Source organism: Strix uralensis, chromosome 5 (genome assembly GCF_047716275.1).
Source record: "Strix uralensis isolate ZFMK-TIS-50842 chromosome 5, bStrUra1, whole genome shotgun sequence".
NCBI classification, from domain to species: Eukaryota; Metazoa; Chordata; class Aves; order Strigiformes; family Strigidae; genus Strix; species Strix uralensis.
In genome coordinates, this window is record NC_133976.1 from 16,912,250 (window position 1) to 16,939,709 (window position 27,460).

General features: G+C 38.1%; 1 protein-coding gene across 10 annotated transcripts in view; it reads left to right on the forward strand.

Moving 5' to 3' along the window:
- Positions 1 to 27,169, forward strand: part of KIF21A (kinesin family member 21A) — a 93,342-nt gene extending 66,173 nt beyond the window's left edge. For 3 of the 10 annotated variants that reach the window (XM_074870021.1, XM_074870013.1, XM_074870015.1), the window contains 14 exons: positions 71 to 91; positions 3,755 to 3,815; positions 4,019 to 4,073; positions 5,240 to 5,457; positions 9,475 to 9,585; positions 10,148 to 10,276; positions 11,836 to 11,874; positions 13,896 to 14,032; positions 16,420 to 16,600; positions 16,945 to 17,109; positions 17,798 to 17,915; positions 20,546 to 20,716; positions 23,672 to 23,871; positions 25,911 to 27,169. In XM_074870021.1, the coding sequence (XP_074726122.1) occupies positions 71 to 91; positions 3,755 to 3,815; positions 4,019 to 4,073; positions 5,240 to 5,457; positions 9,475 to 9,585; positions 10,148 to 10,276; positions 11,836 to 11,874; positions 13,896 to 14,032; positions 16,420 to 16,600; positions 16,945 to 17,109; positions 17,798 to 17,915; positions 20,546 to 20,716; positions 23,672 to 23,871; positions 25,911 to 26,004 (1,700 nt within the window). In that variant the 3' untranslated portion in view covers positions 26,005 to 27,169. The remainder of the gene's footprint in view (positions 1 to 70; positions 92 to 3,754; positions 3,816 to 4,018; positions 4,074 to 5,239; positions 5,458 to 9,474; positions 9,586 to 10,147; positions 10,277 to 11,835; positions 11,875 to 13,895; positions 14,033 to 16,419; positions 16,601 to 16,944; positions 17,110 to 17,797; positions 17,916 to 20,545; positions 20,717 to 23,671; positions 23,872 to 25,910) is intronic. The other 7 variants (XM_074870014.1, XM_074870017.1, XM_074870016.1 and 4 more) reach the window with 5 other exon arrangements.
- The last annotated feature ends 291 nt before the right edge of the window (positions 27,170 to 27,460 follow it).

A 27,460-nucleotide genomic window follows, 5' to 3' on the forward strand; every position in this document is an offset into this window, starting at 1 on the left:
TTCTTCTTATAAATGGATATGTTTTGATTGGAGTGTTGCTTTTGTTTCCTTGTTGCTGTTATTTACACAGACCTAGATAGCATACCACTGGGTAAGTATGTTTAGCTTTCTGTGTACTGTACAGCTGCATGAGTTACTAATTCATTCGTGTTCACTAACTGGTGCATCTTAGAATTTGTGAGTGTGTGAAGTTTGCATGAACTATTCTGTAAATGTACTCATTATCATGAGCTTACAGAGCATTTCTTCCTTTCTGAAACCACCCATAGCCCTCATGTTAGATTTGTCAGATAAGAAGTGAATGCGGTAAGCAGAGCTGTATTTCAGATTTATGACTTGCTGCTTACAAACCTATAGTATGTTCAGACTACATAAAACTGTTTTGTGATGTACCACTGCTGTAGTTGTGACAAATTCTGCTCATCTTTTAGGTCTGAAAATAGTAGCTCTTAACATCCAGGTCACTTCTAACCTTTTGCAGATAGCTCATTTTGTAATGTAGATATTGTACAGAATGCAGATTATATCTTACTTTTTCAACTTTGTCAGCTTCCTGAAAGGTGACACTTGAAGATCTGTTTCAGGGCATCTTGCTGCATACAGCCAGTATTTATTCAGGAACCTCAGTGGTTATTAATATCATAATGTATCTAAAATAGACCCTTAATGTGCATGTGTTCACCCCTGTTGGAGTGAGAGCAATGTTTCTCCAGCCAGGAAGTTAGCATTGCATTTTCTTTAGCTCAGGACAGGTTTTTACTTATTAACAGCACCTGAAGCAGTGAAAAGACACTTGTTAAATGCATTGAAACGGTTGCTCTATTGTCAACATTTTTGTAGAGTGCAACTCATTAAAGAAGCTTTTTAATGCTTTGCAAGCATGAACTGAGGCTTTTAAAACACCCAAGCCACTCAGGACTATGCTTACACTTTATAGGAAGGAAACTTCACTGTGGGGGTATCGCGACTGAATATGCTGTACTAACCTCAGTCTATGCTGAAATCCAAACTGCTTATAGTCTGTGTTTTGTAGATCACTAGTGACTAAACCTTTTGAGCTGCAGGGAGTTCAGACACCATCATAGTGAGGCTTGGAGGCTGGGACTGCCAGCTGGTTAGCAGGGACTCTGTTGGTTCAGGGGTTCCCTGGTAACCTGACACAATTCTCACAGGTGGAAGTGTGGGTGGCAGCAGATCCTGAGACCAGTTTCACCAGGCTGCCTGACAACTCAGTAGCAGTACCCAGCCAGCCCCATGCCAAGCAGAGTGGTTGCACTTCCCAGGGAGCTTGTGAACCATTCCCTTGATGCATTCTTTCAGCTATGAAATCTTCAGAAGTTCTTAACTATTTGAATACACTTGGCTTGAAGAAGTTTGGGCATTCCCCAGTGTAGTTGTGCACCTACATTGAAGCGTAGACTTAAGAAAAGGGTTCAGTCTCCGGCAAAGCACATCACAGGCTCAGGTTTTGACCCTCAGAATGGGGTTTGAATGCACACCTGCCTTCTTTGTGGATGAACCAACTGCCATTTGCTATCCCATCTGCTCTTGTGAAGAGTTAACATGACCACAAAGTTGAGTCCTGAGGTGTTGCTGGAGTGACTGCTTTCTGAAGAATGGTAGGAGCTGCTTTTCCTTCCCACCTGTGACATCTGGACATTCACGGATGTGACTCACAGCCATGTATGTGCAGATCTTGAGAGGGCTGGTCAAATGTAATTTCCTCTGGATGAACTGTGCTAGTGTATGACATTGTTACTGGTACTGTATTGTTGCCTCTGTATGAGGATGAAGACAAGTCATCAGAAAAGCTCTCCACTGTTCTTCAGTCACGGGTTTATTAGCAGTCATCTCAGATGCTCCTTGCAAGCTGTACCGCCTTTACTAATTTTATTGCCCCTTTCATCTCTTCTTGCTCAGGACTTCTTGCAGAATCTTGCTCTTCTGCCTATTCTTATTTCTTTCTGTTGATTCTGTGTGCTGGTTTCTACCTGGGGGCTTTGTGCAGTCTTCCTGTGCTGAATTGCAGACAAACTGAAGATAAATATCAATACATATCAAGTCACATGAATGTGAGTCTACAAATAAAATCCCACCTTTTGTGGCTACTTTGTTGCCTGTAAAAGCTGACCGCAAGTTCTTTGAGAAGGGGGTGAAGTAACATCACCCTAATATGAATCTTCTATTTTAAAAAAATGCGTTTATTGATGCTACTGTTGTGCCTTGCTAGAAGAAGCAGTACTCTTGATCCCCTCTTCTGCAGAAGACATAGAATAATGTGTATAGAAAAGGTTTAATGTGGGCTCAAATCCAGGATGGAACAAAAAAGAAAGTTCAGAGTGCTATTCCTGTGACCCTGTTTTCTTTATAATATTGTTGTATTTCTGAAAATTAAGGTTACATTGTTAAAACTAATTGAGTAGTTAATTCAATTAAGTAATTGAGTACCTCTGAAGTGCATTGTTGGTGTTGGTGCTAGATTGAGGTATGGTTTTGACTTTTTCAGGAAACACTTTCAGATGTGGTATACACAAGAAGGCACATTTTCCTTTTCTTCATTCCTTCTCAGAATTCAATTGGAGACTATAGGACTTTCCTTTCTTCCTTTGTCCAAAGCATAAACTTGCACTTAAAACATATACATGGACAAACCTATTTTAATATGGGTACCACATATACCTATACGGATACCAAATATATTGGTTCCACGCATTACAAATGGTATCTGCTTTCTGGCAGAAATTAAGTAAATAAACTTAAAGCACCTCTAATAATAAAGAAGAGATGTAATGGAATGTCATTAGAAGATTATTTAACCCTTAATATTTCATGGCTGTGTTAAAAAATAGAGAACTTTGCTTGCATAAATGTATTACGTATGCCCTTAAACTATACTTAAAATGTATTATTAGAATATTATGCAAGTTAGGGGATTTGGTTTCCCAGCAGTTTGGAATTGATTGAATATATGCCCTGAACTTGTCCCAGCTCAGTTAATGTTTTGCACAATTTGCATGCAGACATGTTAATCTGATGTTTGACAGTGTGTGACATGCATGCTGGTTTTGTCTTTTGTGGACAGGTTTGTGTACCCATTTTACTTCAGGAGCATTTCTACTGAACAGCTTAATTTTAAAATTGACTTCAATAGAATGAATCTCTTTTTAGTAAGCAGTTCTATAGTATTAAGTGGTGGCATCATCCTGTTTTGAAATCTAAATGCTTATATACTAATAAAGTGCTTGCTTCTTGTCAGCCCAAATGGTGCCATTCTGTATCAGCTGAGGCTGAGCCTCAGCTTACTAGCTAGTTAAAAATACTTCTTTTTTTCATTATAACCAAACTGATTCTGTCTCAGAGCAAGATTACAAAGAGGAAGAAGAGACATCCTTACTGTCTATTGATTTACATCCTGTGTCTTCCATGTCTTGCAGTTAATTTCCTGTGCTTTATCTTCTTTCTTCCAGATTTCCTTCTAGAATTTATTTCTGGTTTTCTGTCATCCTTGTTGCTCTGCTACAATAAATAGAGGACCACATTTGGCACAGTATGCCTAGGTGTATGGTTTATTTAGATACCAGGAAAACTAAATGGAGACTGGCTAACAGATGGTCAAGATATTTTGAAAATTCCTGCCTTTCGTATGCTGTTCATCTACATTCAACATTGTCTGAGCTGTTTTGTATAGCACTTAGAACCTGCATGTCCTGTTGTAGATAGACAGATTAACATTATTCTTTTAAAAATTTTCTAGAAAATTTGGAAGATAGTACTGATGAGGATGCTCCATTGCATAGTCCTGGGACAGATGGAAGGTGAGCAATCTTGTTAACAGGTAACTAGATCTGGTTCTAGAAAAATTAATATCACTTCCTCTTTTTGTATCCATTAGAAGGTACCTCTGACATTGTTTCATTCCACTTTGTCCACCATTTCAATAGAAAGAAGAATCAAAAATACACATTCTGCAAAAATATGACTTATTTTCTTTCTAACTGTAATGCAATTTTTCTTTTAGTTCATTATCTTCAGATCTTTTGAAGCTTTGTGGTGAAGTCAAACCCAAAAGCAAGGTAGGCTGTACAATGATGATAATAATAATTCATACTTTAATGGCACCTTCTGGGGAATGCTCTTACTTTGCTCTAGAGACATTAATGAATGAAAACATGCAAAAGGTGAACTGGTGTACCATTCATGTGATTTGTATGTAATATGCTTTTGTGTGATACTCCTCTCTGAGAAGCAATGATAAAAATGTACTTTTTCAGTATTTTGTGGTTGAATTTTTACAGTTTCAGAATCAGATATGTTCTTCCAATTACTACACTTCCAAACTGCAGTAGATTTGCAGTTTAGTATTAATTGGACTATAGTTTAATGTTTATGCCAGTGGGAACTGTGAACATGCTTGTTGTTTGCTATTTGCTTCTGTGGTCATAGAAATGTAAAGGAAGTTTATAAAATAAATAGAAGTTCGACCTCCAGGCTCTTAATTACAGTTGGCATTGGAGGAATATATCTAGGCTGGCTGGAGTTTAATATTAATGGCAGTGGGAACTGGAAATGTGCACTGATTGCAATTTTGGTTCTGTGCTTACAGGAGCATAAACCAAGTTTGCAAAGTAAATAGAAGCTTAACCTCCACTCTTCTAACTGCAGCTGGCTTTGGAGGAATATATCTAGATTGGCTGTTGCATGATGTATGATTGTGGTTTTTTAAGAATGACTGTGTTGCACAAAGCTTGGCTTCTTTGTCAGGTTTTGTGTTGTTTTCAGATTGTTGAAATGTTGAGCGAATCTTAATTCATGTTGGCCTAAACGAATTTTGAAGTGACATAAACTAAGTAAGAAGCAGAGTTTTTATATCAGCAGAAGCATCGATGTAAGAATTCACACTTTGCTTTTTTCCTCTCTGCTTTATAACATTTCATTTGGATAAACCTTAGGACAGTAATGTTGTACTACTGTAGTATTGACAGGCACTTGTAGTTGGTTGAAACGATGATATCCTTGAAACCAGTTGTCAAATCAGTGTTTCATGCTGTTGAATTTGACTTGCCTCCTCTGAAATATCGCCAAAAAATAGAGGTGAGCTCCTTGATTTAGTTTCCAAAGGTAGCTGCCAAGTGAATTGAGGCTGGATGCTAATTACCAGCTAATGAGAAGCTTAAGTGTAGCAATCTTGACACATACCATGAAATGTTTAAGTTGCAACTTAGTTTTTATTTGTCTCCAGGCCCGCCGGAGGACCACTACCCAGATGGAATTGCTATATGCAGACAGCAGCGATTTAGTCTCTGACATTAGTGCTGCAGACTCTACTTTGGCTGGCCCTCTTGCATCAGTTGCAGAAACCCAAGAAAGTGGGATGGCTGCTGACACAAATGATACTTCTGCTAGGGACAGAGAGTTTATTCCCCCACCATCTGGCTTACCTTCTAAGATAGGCAGCATGTAAGTCTGGCCATGCTGTACTAATTATCCTTTGCTTTTAAAAAATGCATGTTGCCAATTTCTTGTAATCTATTATTTTAACTTTACAAAGGAGGTTGATATACTTGAAGCTTACTAAATAATACTGACAAAGCTTCTCCTTTTCTACCATCACCACTCTAGAAAGTGTAAATGCTCTGTTGTAAGTAATGTGTTTCTTATGGAAGATATAAGTTCTGTTAAGTTGCTTTGTCATAGTAAAATTATTGTAGCCTTATTTCTAAGTAGTGGGAAAAATCCATCTAGTACATTGGATACTTGACTGTATTAGTGCTACGGGAAATGCACATTCTAGGGAGGTAGTGAGAATCTGCTTAGGACAGCAGAGAGATTAAAAAAACCCCACCACAAAACCCTATCCCAAGAACTTTATATAACATAGAAATAGTATCTGTCTATGGTCCTGTTAGGTAAAATCTTTCTATGAGTCATCTTGTGTGGACCATGCTTAAAATGAAGAACTCTGTACAGTAATAGAGCATGCAAGTGTAAAGTTGAAAGAAACATATTGGGTATTATGAATCCTCCAAAATCTTTTCTATTTGCAGGTTGCACTTACCTGCAGAGCAGTTTTACTAATTGAAAGTATTGCTTGATGCCAAATAGAACTAAAAATATTATTTTTGTCTTTTTACTTTGGGGCCAGCAGATCTCTCACATGCACTCTTTTTTTTTTTTTCTCCACTTGCTCTTGCTGTTCTTTTTATACCTACCAATATGGTTATTAGACATTCACTGCTAGAGACCCTTTTCTTGGCTTTTTAGGTACTAGCTCCTATACTGCACAAAGTCATGCGTAAACTGAATGTGCTTGCCACATTCAGTGATATGGAAAAACTCTGTCCCATAGCTATCTTCATGTCACAGATTCTGGAACTAGGCATCTTTCACTATCCATCTGTCCTATTTGCGTAATATTTTTACAGCAGTCTCCATCTAATGTGTATTTGCAATCTGTATTATTTTTACTATATTTCTAGCATGTGCTTGAGGTGGCAATCATGAACAGTAAAACACTGCTGACAGCAATTATTAACCCGCGCTGATGGCTTCAGTGCATTTTACAAGTAGTATCTGCTTGAAAAGAATGCTCTTGGGGGTGAGGATAGGTGAAGAAACCCACTTGTTTCAGCAGTTAGTGTGAGATCACTAGAAACTTTTGAAGCTTCAAGATTTAAAACGTCAAGTGTTATGACCTGGCATCCAAGACTCAGGTAATACCGACTTTTGCCTCGCTCCATCTTCTAGAATGTATCCATTTGTGAAAGTGAGCCAACAACGAGGCAAAACAGGATTTTCCAAAAACTGGGTTCTGTGAACGTTAGAGAGTTATGCACTGTCAGTTCAATCAGCAGTAGGCCTCACATGTGTTTTGGTTCATTATTGATCATGTTTTAGCAGATAAGAGATCAAAAATTCCCACAACGTCTGCACTGACTTCCTCACTGTAATTGAAACGCTTGTTCAAAACTAGAACTCAGCATAGTTTATGCAGTATTGCTGTTTTTTCTGGTCACTGGTCATTGTTGAAGAAAGGTTGTCTTTGTAAGCCATCTGGCCTTCCTGTATGGGCCTGTAGTGCCATCGTAACTCTTGTAATAAAATATATTCTTCTGGAGCAGAATGTGGCCTTACCTCCAATAAACATTATCTCCCTTGTGCCACTTACTTAAGTGTCATTCAGGGACGTAGAAGCAGTAACAGTGAACCAAAATATGCATTCTCTGGAAGTGAGAGAAATTAATTATATGCTTAGGTGCAAATTTAGGTGTCTGCAAACCCCTCAGTTTTCTCAGATCTGTGGTGATTCAGAGAGGCACTAAATGCATGTGGGCAACAGTCAGTTTGGTTCTTACTCTGTTTACATAGATGGCTATTGCTGTTGTCCTTTGCTCAACTCATCTACAGCAGCCTCAGGAGTAGAGTGGTCTCCTGTAGGTCTTGTGCCAGCTCTGTTCAGATGTCTCCGATATCCTGGGAAATCTAAAAGGGCATCAGAAACCTGTAATTAGGTGTGTGTCTTGCTCCTTTTCTTTCAGATAATTGACATCATACACCTGGTTTTTACATCTATGCTTAGGAATTTAATTCCAAGACTGCTGCATTTTTATGATATCTGCATTTCCAGGCTTTCAAGAAGAATTCATAATATGATCATGTTGCTTACACCTTCTTCTGAGGGAGTCAAAGATGGAAGGGGCAGGTAGAAAGTGAGCAAGAGGGAGCTGGCTCCATTTCTGAGTATGCAGGATAGGATGCTGGTGTGAGGCAGAGATACTCGGGTTCCAGTTTCTAGTGTGGTTGGTTTAATCTGCTAGCTGCACAGTAGACACGTAGGCAACCATGGCAATGGAGACTATAACCCAAGTTTGTCATCCTTGCTGAAAGATCTAGCTATCAGGCTGATCCTAGGATTTGCCTTGTGATCGCAGGACCTCTGCATTCCTAAATGCATACTGGTCCAGCATAAAGAGAGGGAGGGAGTTTGCTCTCTTGTTGTTCCGTCTCTCTCCTGTTCCCTCTGTGTGTGTGTCCTTTGCAGAGTATGTCTAGAGGTAAGGGAGCCCTGCAGAGAAATGGGTGCTCTGGCCTTGAGGAGAGAATTGAACCCACCTTCCCCTTCTTTTTGTGTACTTTAACTGCTAGGTTTCTGAGCAAAACCAGACAGGTTGTCACTTGTCCCCCTTTTGCTGTCTATTGAAGACCCTGGGGGGACTCTAAGGTCTGCACACACTTGGCACTAGATCCTCCAGCTGTGACCTTCACCTTCCAATTAGGGCTTGTGTTTAGTGTGCATGTGATCACTTGAGACAGTCTCAGGTACTTGAGCCAAGTAGCTGTTCTTGGTTGCACTGTCCTTGTTAAATCATTTTATTCTGCATGTCAGTCCCCAGATGGATTTTATATATCACAGGCATCCTCTCAAGGGAAATTGGTACAGCTTTTCTCATGCAGAGAAGTTGCAGCTGTGTAGATCCAGAACCTGTAGAACTCTGAGACTAGATGCTAGTAACCACGTCAAGCAGGTGGCCTGCCAACTGAACTTTGTCTGCTTAATAAAATTGTGTGGCACAAAAGTGCTTTTACAATCTGCTTTCTCTCATTTAGTGAAATATTCATTTATATTCATAGAAACAACTTCTAAACACATGAACAAACAAGGATAAACCAAAGCAAATGTTGCTTTTCTGATTGCCCAGCTAGTGAGAAATGAGAGTTCAGAAGAGTGGAGACCACCCAGATTCCCTTCTTTTTTTATCTGACTGTGGTGAAATGATGACATTTGGGTGTCAGCATTAATATTGCACTCTTGATCTTTTCACTATTTTTAATGGGGAGTAAAAGGTTGGGAGAAATACCACAGTGACTGTGAACTGGAATTATTTCAGATGAAGAACTAGAGAGACAAAGGAGGGATGGAAAGCAAGAAAGAATGGAAGAGAGGATGAAGAGAAGCAATGCTTCTACATATAATAGTCAGGCTGTCAATGGGAAATACATTTTCTCACTTCCTAATTTTGAATTTGACATAGAAACGTGAACATGTTAATGCAAAGTTTAATTAATATGTAAGTGTCATCATGATTTCTCTGTTCTTCATGTCTGTAAGCAGTCTATTGTACATGAAAGTTGTGGAATCTTGAATTTTAGATCTTAGTTATACCTTCCATCTTCCCCATGGTCTTAATCTGAGATGTACCCTCCACTATTTCTTTTAGTAGTCTCTTTTATTATTGAATTAGCAGATCTCCTTTGCATATTCAGCATCTGGCTTTTCATATGTTGATGACCTATGAAAATTAATAAACTTTATGCATTTTTATATTAAAATATGAGAACAAATTTAGAGTCAAGAGAGACAATAATAGATGAAACACATTCTGAAATTTGAAATCTGAGTGGGAGAATGACATTTAATGTAAGAAAAGCAAGTTTGTAAATGACCTTAAAATAAGATAATGATTCCTCTTGCTTTAGTTCTAGACAGCCGTCTCTGTCAGAGAAGAAGATACCTGAGCCTTCACCTTTAGCAAAGAGAAAAGCCTATGAGAAAACAATGGAAAAGGCAAAGGCAAAAGAACAAAAATTGTAAGATTCTTTTAAATTTGTTTTCTCTGAAATAATTTAAACCTTGGGTATATTTTATTGAAAAATAAATCTGTATTTTTCTATTTCTTTAATTTTAGGACAGTTCTTATTGTTGGCAGTGAAATTATTCACTGTTCAACTTCTGTGTGTGGCCTTTTTTTCCCAGAGTATTTTTCTGTACAAAATAACGCAGGAGCAGAGCGCCGAGAAAATAACATTTGGAGCATTTGCAAATGACTTTTTTTTTTTTTTTTCTCCTCAATGGAAATCATCAATTTTTCTAAGAAACTGCAGTTTTATAAGAATTTCTTCATTTTACATATGTGTGTTTTCTGCTTGGAGCTTTCACTGTTGGCACAACGTTCAAAGTTTATATGCTACCTTGCACTCTGCAGCAGTTTGTAGTCTTAAGTTTGTTACCTTCTCTGGGAAACAGCTGTAGCTAGCATTATAATTTTATTTATTCGCTTAGGAAAAGAGCATCTAACATTTGAGGCATGTTGCATTTAACTTCTCTAACCATTCATAACCTGTTAAAGAAGATGTTCTTTTTTTCTTGTAGCTCAGATTCTGGAGCCCCAGAGGCTAGTCTGTCACCTCCTACTTCCCCACCAAGCCGGCCCCGTAATGAAATGAATGTTTTTAGTCGTCTTACTGTTTCTCAGGGAAACACAGCAGTTCAGCGGGATAAGTAAGTCACAGAGGGAAGCCTCAGCCCCCAACCAGGAAATGTGCTCAAGTTATCAGTGTAGTATCTGTTAGATATTTTCCCCTTCTCCTGCAAGACAAGAGGAGACATTTCTCGTGTTTTCTTGTAGTTTTCAAATAAAATATTTTAAACTTCCATGGAACCATTGTAAAAATTCAAGAAAAGCAATTTCCTGCTGAACCTTGTTTCCTGTTTTCTAGGCTATGTGTAGTTTTAAACACAAAATAGAAAAGAACAGTAGAATTTTTAGATGAATGTGTATTTGTTTGCATGTTTACACTTGAAAGTAGGATTTAGCTGACAATTTAGGAAATAGTGCTTTTGACAGTTGTTCGGTTACTCCAGCATTTCTCCGAGTGCTGTCACAACAGAATGGGATGCTGAAATGGCTAGAACACAGTTGTTTAGAGATTATCCAAATTATTGAACAGACTGACTTTAGGAGGTGATCTGGAGGAGCAGATGATATTCATACCTTGTTTAGAAGAAGTAGAGCTCCGTTTCCTCTCGTGTTAGGCATCTGTTAGGAACCTTACTCTAAATTGCAGTGGACTTGAGCAAAATCTTTGCAGGTTTCAGTACTGGTACTAGTGCCATGCAACGCTTATGAACTGCAACGCAAACTTAGAATAAACCTTTAGTTTTGGCTGTAGCAAGACAAGAAACAGCTCTTGTCTGTTTACACTAATATTTTTTTGTAAAACTTTGGTTTTTTTTCAGTGGTCTACAGAGTCACCACATACCAAGCAGTAGCTTGCAAGGCTTTCAGTAGTTTAGCTATGCTTGTAACTTCTTTATCTTAGCTATGTTACCTTTATCTTATTGCTAACTCCCACTAACCCTTTTCATTTTCGCTGGACTGTCTTTGAAGTCAAATTGAAACTGCTGAATCTGTTTGATTTGAGTTGAAAATGAAGGACATCTTAAGGCATACTGTAAATGTTCATGTCTGGGGGGTGGATTTTTCTTGTGTGTTTTCTTGGTTTTTATTTTGAAACATTTTTGTAAATGAGAGGTGAAGGATTTTGAACTTAGGATTGTTTGCAAATTGCTGTTCTTTTTTCGGTGGGCTATCAATACATTTAATATTTATATTTTTATGCTTAACATTTTACATGTTTCTTCTACACTTAACAAGCATTAATGTTCAGAAATTTTTTTTTCCTTTTGACATTTTCAACAAGCACTATGTTACAGAGGTTAAATTATGCATCCCTCTTCTTTTACTTTGTTGCTTTTACTTCTTTAAGAAAATGTTGGGGAAATGGCTCAGCTGGTAGTACTCAGCTTCTTGGGCTGAGACAGTCTACCAGTGTAACTTACTTGTTGAGAGTGCTATTTTAAGATTATTATTCCTCTCACACCCCCACCCCCCGTTATTACCAATTTAAGGTATACCCTGAGCAATGCTGCATATTGTATGTGGATTTGCATTGCTTTTCTGAATTGGCCATGCTGTTGTTTGTTCTTCTCATACGGAGGCTTTAATTTGCTGATACCTATATTCTTTCTCCTCACAATTCCACCACTGTTGATTGTAGGTCTGATGAAAGTGATTCCTCTCTGTCGGAGGTACACAGGTACTCTCTCTTTCTCTTTTCTGTTTTCTTGGCATCTCTCGCTGAAGTTATTCCAGTTCTTAGGAAATTTCATTTTGCTGCATGAATTTTCCTGATACTTGTGCATTGTATACAGTCTTTTTGCTTTTGCCAGAAGTTTAAAAACCTGAAATTTTGGTCAAGCATGTCTCTCCCTCTCTTTTTTAGGGTGTTTTTTATTGTTGTTGAGCATGTCAGGTTTTTTCTTTTTAAATGAAGTATGGTGTAAACCTTTCCTTAGACATATTCTTTCTCTCTTTGTTTTCTTTAAAAAAAGAGGAGTGGATATTTTCTTAGGTTTTAAATACTTTTCTCTTTGTTTTTCTTGTTCAGTTATATGCTTTGGTTACTAAAAATTAAATCCCAGTGTAAATAAAAATGAGTAGGTTTTTTATAATGTCTTTCTGACAGAACGCACAGTGGCTTAAGAGATGAAAGAAATGTTCGCACTCATGCTCCTAAGCTGTGCTTTAGGATTTTGCTGCTCAGTGAAAAATTAGTTTATCAAGAGAAGGTCAGTGAAAGGGCTAATAATAATGTGATGGTGGCTTTGTCTGGCCATTGTAGGAGTCATATTTTTTGTCTGTAGATTTCAGAGCACTGCACATATATAGATAAATAGCTCCAGGACATGTATTTTACTTGGCTTGTCAAGGGAATTGAGTGGATGAGAACAGCATTAGGAATAACTCAGTCTAGAGGCAGCATGATCCACTGGAGAATACTACAGAGAAAACCAGATTAGTTTTGTGTGGTGTTAGAAGACAAAAGCATAGAGACCTAAGTTAATAATACTAATAAATTATTCCTGTATTCTTGAAAACATAAAAGGGTGCAGATTGAAAGGTGAATGCCTTTTCAAAATGAGGAAGTTAATGTCAAACAATTTAAGGCAATATTAATATTAGTAAAATCTATAAAAGTATTGTGGAGAAGTCATGAATTACATGAATGAAGATGTCCTGAGCAGTAAAAATGTATAAAATAATAATTTCTAAAACTGTACTAGATAATTCAGCTAATTGTCACAACGATAGTATCAGGAAGAACTTTTTCCTTCCTGTAGCAAGCTTCTTGGCAATATTATGGAATTTTTACATTTTCCTAAAGCATCTGACACTTTTTTTTTTTTTTTCTGTGAGATAGGGCTATGGCTTAGTTACTTTTCTCACAATTATGTGTGTAATCCCCAGAAGAGCATGACAATGAACCTTAACTGCAAGTTGATCAGGTCACAGCATTGTGTTGCATGTTTGTGGGCATTACTTTGAGGCTTTTCTGCACATAAATCAGTGGGGTCCATGTGTGTGTGCAGTTGTATGCATGGGATTTTAGACTGCTAAATAATTTTTATTTGGTGACAAACTGTGATTTTTTTTCAGGCTGAGTTACAGTCTTTTGGCACCACTGCAGAACTAGCTACAAATCCCCAGGAAGATTCCTCTGGGATATCTGTACTCCAACCATACACCCTTTTAGCCATACGAGTACAAGTGTGGTGTTGGGTATGGGGTGCAACAGAAACCTTCCTCAGGCACACAAGTTAGCAGCAGTTTTCCAAGCCTGCCCGTAGAAAGCAGTTGTTGTGAAATGCTTGCTGAGTTTGAAACTGGCAGTGTACATTACATTTGCTCCATTTTTCAGACATGCTATTTAGATTAACATGTCTTTATGGAATCTGCAGTCTTAAGGCTGGTCCTAGGCATCCAGGAGCTTTAAGCACCCTGGTTCTTTAAGCATTGCACAGACTTTCCCATGTACCCAACATTCAACATCTTGTCTTTTTTTCATTTGGATGGTTTTGTTGTGATTTCCTTTATCTGATAATCCAGAGTTGACATTTGTTAAAGCTAAATAGTGAAAATCCTCACATAATTTATGAAAGGCATTCAGCTGTTCTGCCCTCACAGAAAAGTAGAGTAACTTTTTTCCCTACATTTAAGTAAATTAATTTTATCTGTGTCTATTACTATGCCCAACTCACATTCTCTTCTTTTCTTTAGGGGGATAATTAACCCATTCCCTGCTTCAAAATGCATCCGATCATCCCCACTTCAGTGTATCTATACAGCTGAAGGACATACCAAGGCTGTGCTTTGTGTGGATGCAACTGATGACCTTCTCTTCACTGGATCTAAAGGTTGGGCAAGCTCCATGCATCTGTGCTGCCTACAGAGGCTACTTTGACAACTGGGGTATTGTGAAATTCTCAGTTTATGCTTAATGCTGTAAACACAGTGGGAGATTGTGAGGATCCATTTTGCAACATAAGCTGAAGAAGGATTTGCAGTAATTATCTATAGGTTTTTAATTCCAATGAGTAATATTTGGCTGTTTATTTGTAGTAGAAAAAGTAACTTATCAAGAATAACACTAACATTTGTTGAGTGATATGATGAAACCAAACCTGGTAATGTGCACACATGATGTGCAATGCAAAGTAATAGCCTCAGACTAGTGGTAGAGGTGGGAATTAGGCACATCTCTGGCTGTGCTACCTACAGAGTTTGAATAGAATCTTCATGCCATAGTTGATTCTTTGAGTGGAGCTACGGACATTTTCTGCTTCCCCCTGTTGCCTGCCCCTTGTGAGCTTCAGAATTGTATGGCTGTTGTGGAAGAGGCTAGATTTTCAGTAGTCACTAAATTCCTTACTGGGTGGTACAGCCAGTCTATGAACTCTTCAAGCTGGAAGAAACAATGTTTTGGAAGAAAATATTTTCCTCCTGTCTTTGGTGACTTTCCATTGTAATCACTCAGTTTGGCTTGAAGATAACATAACCAGACCTCAATGGTTATTTTTCATGAATACCCTTTTTAATATTGTTCAAAAAGTGATTTTTGCATGTTCTTTTTCTCTGGGCCTTTTTGTATAAGGTACTTATGGGAAAGGATTTGCTATACTTGTAGTTGTGCAGCTGAAACTGTGGCAGATTCCTTGTGATAATATGTGAATTTTTAATTTTTGTGTTGAAGTATCAAAGCTAAGGTAAACTAGAGTTGTGGCTGGGAAGGTGTTTACACCTACTGACAGGGAGACTCTGCTTTTCACTAGTTCACATAATGAATAAACTCTGAAATTTTAGGGCATCCTTTTTATCCCTACATTAACATAGAGGTTACCCCATCAGATGCAGGTATTCCACTGCTAATGTTTAGGTATGGTTTTTGTGGCTATTCTACCAGCTGGCTATTAAAAATACCAAGACACACTCTTAGTCTTAAAAATTTTAAGCCAACATTTCAGCATTTGTCAAAGTGTATACAAATGCAAAAAAGGACTTATATTTAGATTCTGTAAATGTTGCTTAGTTGATTTGTATTGAGATTTTTAATTCAGTGGCTCTGTGGGGAAAAAAACTTTATAAATTTTTTTTAATTTTACATCTAGATTTATATTCTAAATGGTTGGGGTTTTTTGGGTTTGTTTTGTTTTGTTTTGTTTTTAACATGAGTGTTTGCAGATGTTGTAAATATTTGCTCTTTCTTGTCATATGCTAGCTTCCCATACTTACGGAAGAATTTTTCCTGTATATTTTTTTGGAGGGGAGAAGTTTGCAAAGTACTACTCAAGAGTGTAGACAGTTGTTTAATTAAATAAGGCTAAATCTTTTGGAAATTTTTGTTGAAGCAGAAAGTCTCAGCTCACTGACATCACATAACACTAATAGCCAGTGCCAATTCAGGAATGCCAATAAACTTTCAGGCACACTGTGGATATTAGGCTTTGATCTTAATAGTTGGTATTTTAAAGTGGCTGACAGTTCTTGGTATACTTACTTTCTTCAGGCTATTATAACTACTGTCTACACATGAAGCTTTCTCTTCATCCTCCCACTACTTGTCCCAGTAAAAATGTACTTCTAAAATACATGGAGTGATACAGACATGATACATCAAGGAAAGTTTCTTGTGCTTTCTATTTGTGTTGCAAAATTCTTGAAAACTTGTATGTGTTTGGGATTTTAGTCAAAAAAAGGTCACACTATTTAAATTCTTTTGGTACTGAATGAAAACTGTGATTAAAGCACTTACACTGGGATTCTGATTCTTCTAAAGCACCAAATAGTTTGGATCACTTCTCACCTTTGTAGTTTCATTGTGGCAGTCAGCCCCTCCTGAACTACGCTCTTGATGAAGAATTCTTGAATTAAAAACTGGGTTCTTCTCTTGATCTGTCATTATCCAGACTTTACAGCCTCTAAACTGTCTGTATCTTTACTTTCCTTAAGATGGAATTTTATCCTTTTAAAATGCTATGGGAGCTAATATGCACACCTTGAACACACAACATTTAATGATGAGCCTTGCTTAGTTTTGATGATGGTAGATGATGCCCATGTATATTCTTTAAGACCTGTTTAATTTAGTTGTTTTTCTGCAGTGCTTACCTGAATGGAGGGATTTGTATGTGTGCAAATGAATGCATGTACTTTTTTTTTAAATTACCGAGTTTTGGAAAAACGTGAGTTTTTTCTGTTTAGTTTTTTTATTATTCTTTTCCCCTTTTTGTTTGTCTTTATTTAGATCGTACCTGTAAAGTCTGGAATCTGGTAACTGGACAAGAGATTATGTCTCTAGGGGGTCATCCAAATAATGTTGTTTCTATAAAATATTGCAACTACACTAGCCTGGTCTTCACAGTCTCAACCTCCTATATCAAGGTGTGGGACATCAGAGATTCTGCTAAGTGCATTCGGACATTGACGTAAGTATGCTAAACCTCAAATGCCAAGTCTTAATTTTAGATAAATTTTATTATATTCGATTCAGTAGTGCAGCACACTGTAATTAATGTTTTCTGGGGCTGGAAGCTTTCTTTACTTGTTCAGACTAAGTCAGTATGGGGTACTGGTTGTGTATGGAAACACAAAACAATTTGCATTCATGCCTGCAGTGTTTTATCAAATGTTCAGTATTCATAATTCGCTTATAGCCTTTTTGCTTGGGTGAATTGGTTTGTTTTTTAGCCATATGAAAAGCAGGGAGAATGTAATGTAGGGTTTGGGGTTTTTTTGGGGTTTTTTTTTTGTCCTTCCTCCCTGTACTCAGGTCTTCGGGCCAAGCGATGCCTGGTGATGTGTGTTCAGGAAGTACTAACAGAACAGTCACTATCCCAGCTGGAGAGAACCAGATCAATCAGATTGCACTAAATCCAACTGGCACATTCCTCTACGCAGCTGCTGGAAACTCAGTGAGGATGTGGGACCTGAAAAGGTACTGAACGCCAGCAGAAGAGAATGGTCTTTAGGTGGTTGCATATGCATATGAAACAAAGTCAGTGAAGTGTTTCCTGTTTATAGTAATGTCCATAACCTGGGCAAAACATGGTCAAGATATGGATCAAATAATCCCTGATGTGGTAGTTACTGAGATAATGGAGGTGCTCATGATTTCCTCATGTGTTAAGGTTATGGTGAATTGTTTCAGTAAAAATGCCTGGAAAAACACAAGGTTTTGTTTAAGACAGGCGCCTCAAAACAGACTCTTGTAAAGTGACAGATACATGAATCCTGACTAGTAATTGTTGATGAGATGATGAAAGCCAATTGATGTAATATAATACAATATAAGACTGTGATAGCCACACTATAATAGCACTTTTCCAAACAGACCCTGCACAAAAAGCGCGTTCAAAATACAGAGAATATTTTGAGGGGTCTGATTTATCTTTACTTTTAATACTTTTAATTCTCATTTTACATAAATATAGACTTTTGTTTACATTTAACATAGATTTAACATTTACTGATGGATATGAGTAATAGAGCATATGTAAACCAGAGGATGAATAGTGAAGACATAGGGAAAAATAAAAAGATCCATTCTGGCAGAAACTCTCCTATAGACTGTATTGGATATATGCAAAAATAACAAATCCTCATTTCTTCTCTTACTCTTGAAGATTTCAGTCTACAGGAAAGCTAACTGGTCACCAGGGTCCTGTTATGTGCCTTACTGTAGATCGAATTTGTCATGGACAAGATCTTATTGTCACTGGTTCAAAGGATCATTATATAAAGGTAAGCCATTAGTATTTACTTCTTTATTTTAACTCTTTACCTCAGCATAGGATGCAGGCTTCAGCAGAAACGACTCACATCTCCATATCTGAAATGTGATAGCCAAGTTGGAAATTATTTCATCAGTTATAGATCATGAATAATGTTCAGTCTTAATAAACGCTTATTGCTTCAGTGCTATTTTTATTTCATGATGGAACACAGATGGATGGTTGTCTGTAATTAAACTTTTTCTTAATCTCCAGTAAGGTGGACATTAGGCATATGAAGTCTTGGAGAAGTATTCATAACACCTACTCTTACGTAACATTTAGCTCTTGAGAATATCTTAAGTCAGTGCCTCTGTTTTGGAGTGTAGACCTAATTGCTTCAGCAGAGACACTCTGTGTGCTCCCTACAGAAGAGAGTCTGGGGTCTAGCCCAGGTCCTTGCTTAAGTGTTACCTGAGTTCTGAAGTGGGAAGAAGAGAGGTCAGCACATCTCAGCCAAGGTGCCCACTCTATTTGGTGTATTCATTAGCACACAGTTTGCTCTGAGTTGTGTTCACTTCTTGGCATTGTGAGGATAGGGAATCTGTTTGTTGGGAAGGGCGGTTGTGTTTTTTTCCCTTTTCTTTTTTTGGGAAGCCTCCCATTTTTCAGGACTGTACCCGAACCACCAGATTATATGAACTATACATCATCTTCCCCATAAAGCTGACCCTCACACTGCAGAGAACATGTGATTCATGAGGCCAAAGAGAGAATGAGCAAGATACACTAGCTTGTTATGAGGGGTACCCTTCATTCTGGCCTTACACTTCTCACACACTGGAAAAAGTGTATAAACACATCTAGGAGCGGAGCAGGAGCCAGAACCCAAGTGAGCTTTCTCATTGAGCTAGGCTTTCTTCTTTTAACCCTGCAATTCTTGGATGCTTGGCTGTGCACTGGAGCAGCCTCAGAAGACAGCCTGGGAGGTGGGTGCATAGCTTGATGGTTTGGCCTGTGGATTTGAATCCTATCAGCAATCCCTATAGTTAGAGACCAGAGGATTCTTAGGCAGCAGGGTCACAGAGAGAGGCACTCTAATAATTACTTCTCTGCACAGTTCAGAATATTGGGTTAGTTAGGAGTTACCATCCTGGCACAGTAACGAGTGCAGAACCTCAGTGGGGACAACAGAATGTGATCATGTAATGCAAGTTTGTCATCCTACCAACTCGTGACAAGCAAGGACGTAGAAGGGCATTTGGAAAAACATAGCTGTCAACAGTCAGAGAAGTTCATCTGCCATTGCTGTGTGCTCCCTTGCTGTGGGCAGGCTATGTAAATCTTTATGAGGCTATCTGCTTCTTGACTTACACCACTAGAATATGCAGGGGTATTTTGGCCATGTGCGTGTGCTGCAGAGTAGTGGCTGTTCTGCAAGGTGAATGCCTCCAGAATTGTCAAGCCACTTAGGATAGTACAAATGTTCTGTATGTCCATGGTCAGTGTGGCAGTTTGGGAATTCTCAGTGCTTCTGCACATGGGCAGGTCCACTGTGGGTAGTAGGTCTGGTCACAGGTACTGCTTTCCCCTGCCACAGGAAACTACTCTTTTGTATACTGAGCCAAGAATATTAGTAACCTCTGTCCAAGTGCCTAATTCTTCTGGTGTATCCTTGAACTTTTTTGTTACAACTGGAACTCATGCATGTTAATTGAATGCAGTAACTTTCAAAATACCTTTAAGTCACTTAAGGTATTCTTTTACACTGCCAAGCTCTCCCTTTTTTACTGCTAAGCTTATTCATTTTAAAAGGTCAATGAAGAGCAAATAATGGAGGATGAAGTCTGACATTTGCTGGTGAAACAGAGGTAGTAGTTTAAAAAGTTTCAGCTCATCTGTTCCTCCTCAGCTCAGTCTAGCTGGGTGAGTTCTGGCTCACTACAACGCAAAATGAAGGGTTACTTAAACTGCTGCCCTAGGGACAAAGACCTGATGGGATTTATTTTGCCTTAAATTGTTAAAATGGCCTCACTTAAAGAATCAGTTTTAAAACCCCCTTCTTAGAGGACAGCCATAGGAGAGAGGTGTGTCTATTCTATGGAAAGCATCAGCATGTAATGATATGTAAGCCTTGCCAAACACTTTGTCCAGAAAAATATATTAATGTCTCTTCCTGCAGCTGCCTGTGCAATTCTCATAGAATCATCATAGAATCATTGAATGGTTTGGGTTGGAAGGGACCTTAAAGATCATCTAGTTCCAGCCCCTCTGCCATGGGCGGGGAAACCTTCCACTACACCAAGTTGCTAAATTCTCCCAGTGTGAGTCACGTTTCCCATGCTCACTCATGAGCTTTATTTCTCTATATACCACCACATGGTATATATATAGGCTCTTCCTTGTGAAGATATTGTGTATTTCATAACCAAGTAGTAGCACTTCGTCCTGCAGTCTTCTCTGAAGTCAGTGCAAGAGGTAGAAGAGGAGAAAGGAGTGGTTCCGGTAGATAAATTCTGTCAACTATACATCATGATACAGTAGCCTGTAATAAGACTTCCCAAGTTTTTCCCCTGAAGTTATTTGCCATGTGTCTTCCAAGCTAGTTAGATGGCCGATCATTGTGCTTAACATATTTGATATTTTATTTATTTATTTTAGTTGTTCGATGTGACTGAAGGGGCTCTTGGAAGTGTAACTCCTACACACAATTTTGAACCTCCTCATTATGATGGCATTGAAGCACTTGCTATTATGGGAGACAACCTTTTTAGTGGATCCAGAGATAATGGAATTAAGAAATGGGATTTGGCTCAAAAAGACCTTCTTCAGGTAATGGAAAATAATCACACGGCTAATGTGACAGTCATGCTGTAGAACTGTTTTCAGGCTGTGTAAATGTTCAGTCTCATACAATGACTATTCAGATACTGATGTTTTTAATAGGGAAGGCACAGAACACTGACTAAGAATGAAATCGATAACGTACTTGATCTAATGTACAGTAGGAATGCAGTTGCTTTTCTTTTCAGTGTATGTAGTCTCAGAAAATTCTGGTGAAGTGGTTAGCCCTCTTAGCTCTGAGTATGTGGGTTTTGTTTGGTTTTGGTTTTTTTTTCCTTTGGAATGAAGGCAGCGCTTGACAAGTTGGTAAATTTTGGACTGGAAACTCATTAATGACAAACAGTGCTTTAAATCAGTGCAGAATATTTTCCTGTGAAGAGGCTTTACAACCTACCTCACTCCAGCCAGTCTTTTTTCTAAAAAGCTTACTCCTTAGATCTCCATTCATCTTGTTATACAATGCATATGTTATGTAATGTATACAACACACACATAATAATCTGTTTGCTGTTAGAACATAAAGGGTGGAAGGGGGGATGACACCCAAAAAGGACCTCAAATCCAGGGAAACTTTGAAGTTCATTGTAATTTGTTTGACATGGAGAACTTTGATTTTTGGCTGCTTGCTATAAGCCAGTCTGTTCTTTTGGGTCTTATGAGAGGTTGTTGAGACAGTCTCAACTTAAATAATTATATCTCTGTGTGAGAAATAGAAGTCAGAAAAACAAATGCAGGAAGATACTGTTGTTTTTGCAAAGGTTTGATTAGATACCAATCTTTTAATAATTTTTGGAGAGAGGAGGGGCATGTCTTTTACGTGCATTTAATGTGCAGACTGATATGAAGGAAACAAATAGAATATTAAAGTTTTGGGACATCAGAGAATAATGGACTGGTCACCTTAAGACTATTTCTAGCTGGGCATACTTAGTATTCCATAAATATAGAAACTTTCTTGACCTTCTTTCAAAATTGTCCAATTGTGTGCCAGTTCTTTTTCAGAATACTACTAAGACTTCAGAGTTAAAATAAGGATTCAGAAATTCAGCTTCTTACAGAAAATCTTCACTTGGCCATATTGGGACATCTACCCTCATATCTGCCTGTCTAGGGAAATGTACTAAGCAGCTTGTTAGCAAAAACAGGAGGACCACAGGAGCAAGAAAGATCTTGTATTCTCACAATGACTTTATTAAAGTTGTAAGAACCATCTTCACTCTTGCATTTTAGGCTCATTAAAATATTATGCAATATGCATTTTTGCCGTTGCAATTATTTTAACATCAGAAAGAATATGGGGGCAGGGTTGAAGTAGTATGTAACAGTGGACCAGTTGTATTCCTGTTCTTATTTTCCTTTTGGTATATGTGCATTTCATAATTTCTATACTTCGTATTCCCCTGTTTGGATTTGGTTTTACAAGTAGAACTTAATAAAAATTACCTCATGCTTCCTTCTTTCCTTTTATTTCTATAAAATGTGTGTTTTTCAAGGAGGTGAGACTAAAGCATTTGACAAAACAATATAAATTTTTATTTACTGTTTTTTTAGGGAATGAAGAAAAGTGCTATTACTTTTGCTAATCATGGGGTAATTCAGGGTGAAAGGGCCCACTGGAGGTCACACAGTACAAAGCTGGCCTGCTGGTCCAAGCAAGGCCAACTCTGTAGTTAGGTCTGGTTACTCAAGGCCTTGCCTAGCTGAGTTTTCAAAATCTCCAAGGTCACAGATTGAACAGCTGCTCTGGGTGACCCGTTGCACTCCTTAAACTACTCTTGTATGAATTTCCCCCCACTCATATCCAGTCAGAATTTCTGTTGTTGCACCTTTCTTTTAGTGTGCACACTTGACTGTTTTAAATGAAGGAAAAAAAATAAACAAACCTGAAACAGAGCTGAGCTGCTTTAAAGTATAAATTTCAACAGAGGTCCTGGTTTGGCATACATGTGTTAAACAAGTTTGATCCTCTATAATTGATAAAAATCACTTAACAAACATGCTATTCAACAGAATTTGGAGATTATCTACTTTACTTGGTGTTATACATCCCAAGCCACAAAACACTGCTGTGACAAAATTAAGATTTATAAGAACCACTCCCCCTCCCAGTTTCATGAAGTGCTGCAGGACCAGACCACCAGTGTTGTGACAGCAGTGTATATTGTAGATTAAACACCAAGATGATCCAACAAAGCTGAATGAACTCCATAATATGAGAAAGGCAGCAAAGCAAAGCAGTTCCTACCAAACTGAACTGGAGAAGAGCCATTCTTGGCCACCTTAAAAGACAGCAAGCTTGGGCTATTATTTCCCCAGTGGTGGTACCAAATGGATGTTGTTCTCAGCTGGTCTGTGCAGCATTTTCCTTTCTGAATTAGCAGTAAAATGCTAATGTTTTTCCTCAATAAAGAATTAATATATTTTTGTTAAGTGCTACATCACAAAATCAATTTATAATGTGTAATGGGAAAAGAAGAAAGGAGAAAGGCAAATATAGAAACAGTTTCCATCTCCCTGGTGTATTTTTTGAGCAGCATTTGGGGTTTTCTTTTTATGTGTTTTATAGCTGTTTTACAGACAGACTTGAAACATGTACAGAGACCATAGGTTCAAATATGCATTTGAACATAGCAGATTTAGCATTATCCTAAATCAGTTTCTGTTCCATGTCAGTCAGTTGTGCATATTAGATTTTCGTCTTGTTTTGCACTACTATTTCAGAAAGAGAAGCAAACTAGTGTTATAGAAGTAGTGTCATGGAACATAGCACCCTCCTTGCTGTAAAGGAGGAAAAGCCATGGGGCTAGGATATACCTAGTATTGTGTAACAAATCTATCACAGGACAGGAATCAGGCTTAGAATCTGGGATTTTTCCATTTCTGCGCTCGTTCCTCTAGAAGTTTTTGCAGCCCTGTAAGACTTGCCTGCTTTCTCTTTTTCAGCAAGTTCCTAATGCTCACAAAGACTGGGTGTGTGCTCTTGGCCTGGTACCTGGCGCTCCAGTTCTGCTCAGTGGCTGCAGAGGAGGCACCCTCAAGCTCTGGAATGTGGATACCTTTGCACCCGTTGCGGAGATGAAGGGACATGACAGCCCTATAAATGCTATCTGCACCAACTCCAGCCACATATTCACAGCAGCAGAGTGAGTTTTTCTTCTCCATGAATCGTTCTTTTCCAGAGCTTGTGCTAGAATTCTGTCCATGCAAATGTAGTTAGGACATCTTCAGTTGTGTAAGACACTTCACAGCAAGCGTGGGGAGACCTCTAAATGCTAATAATCTACTCCAGTAGTCTCCAAAGTGGGGTGCATGCAGCCCAGGGGATGCACAACATGATCCATTGGGGTGCAGGAAGAAAATATTAGAACTTCAGTAGTACATGTATATATAATTTATAGATTAATAAATACACATAGGGGTTGGGTGCTCAAAAATATTTTAGTAGTGGGGTGCATGATCAAAAAAATTTGGAGGCTACTGATCTACAGGATTGCAGGGAAAATTTGGCAATAGTTGAGAACTTTACCAGCTTGTGTCTACAGTTGGGCTATTTACTGCTAGGATTGATTCCTGACCTGTGGGAATTTTTCTAAAAGCCGTTGGTTTTTGGTGGTGGTGTTTTTGTTTGTTTGTTTTTAAGTGCTGGTGTATAGCAGAAGCTTTGCAAGCCATCCTACTGTCCTTTAAACACCTTGGTTTGAGTATTTGCATCCTCAGTAAAAGCAAGCAAATTGAGTACCTGAAACCTCAGGCAACTTGACCAAGAAAAATGCCTCATTCTGGAGAAAGTTCAGGAGACTGCAGCAGAGCCTGCTTAGTGGCATAGTCTGAGCACAAGAGCTGTGAAAGCTGTCATGTTATCTTCTAGTGCCATTCATGGACGCTTCTGGTTTTCTGAATCAAAGCAGGATTTCAAAGTTGCTTAGTTTCCATATTTGGTGGCCAATTTTTATGTATAAGCATTAATAGATAGGGGTAGAGACATCAAAGCTTATGTCTCTATTTGCCTAAAGATCATTAATAAGTTTAGAACATACATGCACCTGAAATATATTCTTTATTACTAGTGAAAGAAGATCCCAGCCTTTTGGCACTTGTAACATTGTGGTGAATGTCTACAGAACTTAGGGTATTCCTGACAATTTACAGTGAAGTGAAGGCTCAAGTCAGAAAACCTCTATGCTGTGATAAAGCCTATCCTGACTACTGCCTCCTGGCTTTTTTTGAGGGGGTTATAAGGAATACATGAATCAGTGTTTGCTAGTCACATAACTCAATGTTTATGAGAAATTCATAACTTCTCTTGCACGGGATAAATTGCTATTTAACAAGGCTAAATCTTTATTTTACTTTTTAATTACAATAATAGAGTTTTATAACGCATTCCACATGCTACTTTACTTACACATACTTTAAAATTGTGTAAATAGTCATTGTTGCCAAAAGTACAGAATTATAGCTTGCCTCTCCTGGGCTTCTGAACACCAGCTCACTGTTATATGCTTTCCAGCACCTGGCAAAGGGTTTTGGTTTGTTTTGCCTTTTTTTTTTTTGGGGGGGGGGGGGGGGGGGGGGCGGGGGGGGGGGGGGGAGTGTAGTGTTAGGACTTTGTATAGTCTTGTGGTTCTGTGCTTTTTTTACCTTTTCTTGTTATAGACTGACACCTCTCATGCAAACAGAGGACGTTTCAGGCCCTCTTTGGTTTAACCTGTTACAACTTTTCACACTTGAAGTAGTCTTGTCCTATTGAGTCTGTCTCTCTAATTCTGTAGTACACTGCCTGTTTCCCTGTGGTCTGCTGAGTTGCAAATAGTTACATGATGGAAGCTCTTCTCTACTTAAGCCTATTACCATTAGTTGTATTTTAAAAAATTAAGTAATAGCAGAGTAGGATTTTACTTTCCTTAGACATATAATCTTTGTACTTGCCTAGATGGTTAAAGGTAGTAGCCAGTGCTGTGATAACGTTAGGGAAACTTAAATGTTATACATCTTAGATTACAAAGTCTCCTGGAGGTGGCCCTTGCATATCCATTAAGGAAATCTTATTTTGCCAACAATGCCTTTCTGAATAAGACAACCGAGCTTTTAAGAAAGCTTCCCCAGCCGTCCCCCCCCAGTCTGCTGCCCCCCACCCCAATTTAATTACCTAGCTCTAATACTGCTTTGTTTTGTTTTTCAGTGACCGGACTGTGAGGATCTGGAAAGCTCGAAATGTAATAGATGGACATATCTCAGATACAGGAGATGCAAGTGAAGATCTTGCCAGTAACTGAAATGAGGGGGATAAAGGAATATATTGATGAATTTGAGGTGCACTCTATGCAGTTTGCTGCACGCTTATTAGGTAAACACTGATGACTGGAATGAACTGGCAAATAAGAGTGAACTCTTCTACTAGACCTGCTGTCCTTAAAATTTGTACTGTATTTAAGAAAAAAATAACCTCTTCGTAACATGCTTGTGTCTCAGTGGTCACGTATATATGTCTATATATTATGGCTGAATTTGTGTGCGTATGTAACACTTGCAGTTTAAATTAACTGGAAATCAGTCTTCTCTAATGACCATCTCAAAATTATAACCTGAAACATATAACAGAAGTGCTCTGCTGTATTTCACTGACAAGTATGATCAGCTGTTTTGCATTTTAGGGTAGCAGGGGAATGATGATGTCCCAGTAATAAGCATTTGATTAGGACAGGCTGTTTCAAAATTCTAAAGGTCACGTACACTGTTGTCAGGAAAGTGGAGTGAATAAAAGATGGGAAGAAGCTGTTAATGACACACCTATCTGACACAGCTCTATCCTGCTAACAGTGGATGCCATATGATTTGTGTTAATTTTAGCATATAATCCTTGTTGACCAAAGTTGTGCAGCTATGTATACTCTGTGCTCAGGACTAGAACTCAAATGCTCATAAATTGGTATGTTTTATTAGTGTTTTGCCTATATTCTGTAATGACTAGGTGTTCTTAATGTCATGACGGAAATATATCTTAATCTATTTTTCTTATGGATCTGTTTCTATCATCTCACATTTTCTTTTTTAAAGCAAAATGTCTTTCCTTTTTATCTAATTTTATATGCTGCTAAATGTATTTTAAATACACTGTTTTGCAAACCTTGGCAGTTACTTTGAGAACTGAACCACGTGTATTGGAAAAAGCTATGTAAATAGATGGTTGTACAAAGACAATATCTTATCTTGTGCCTGTATGACTTTTAAAGCTCTGAGAGTGTGGATATTGAGGGAGGATGTATAATTTACTCAACTGCTCTGAATATTAATTTGTAAATTCTGCAAACTTTAAAAATTTATGTAGATTCGATGTTTGGATATTGAGGTTTTTTTGGTTGTGTTTTTTTTTTCCAGAAAGTATCAGTCTGTAAATTGTAGCTTGTGTAGGTAACACCTAAATAAAGATGTGAATGTGAACTGCTTCTCTTTGCCTTTTTCATCATACTTCCTTATAAAAAATTCACTTCCCTTGCAAAGGCCCCAAATATAAAATGCACAATTTTACACAATGCAGTAGAATAGCTTGCTGAATAATATAGCCTGCAAGTTGTTCTGCTAGCCCACATCTGTGTTCTTGTTGACCATTATCTGTGTTTTGATAGTGTTTAGAAACCCTAATGGGATTCCCTCATACTAAGTATGGTGCTGACTTAAAATGAAGCAGATGGCTCCTTTCCTAAGAGATGACAGTTCTTACCTTATTACATA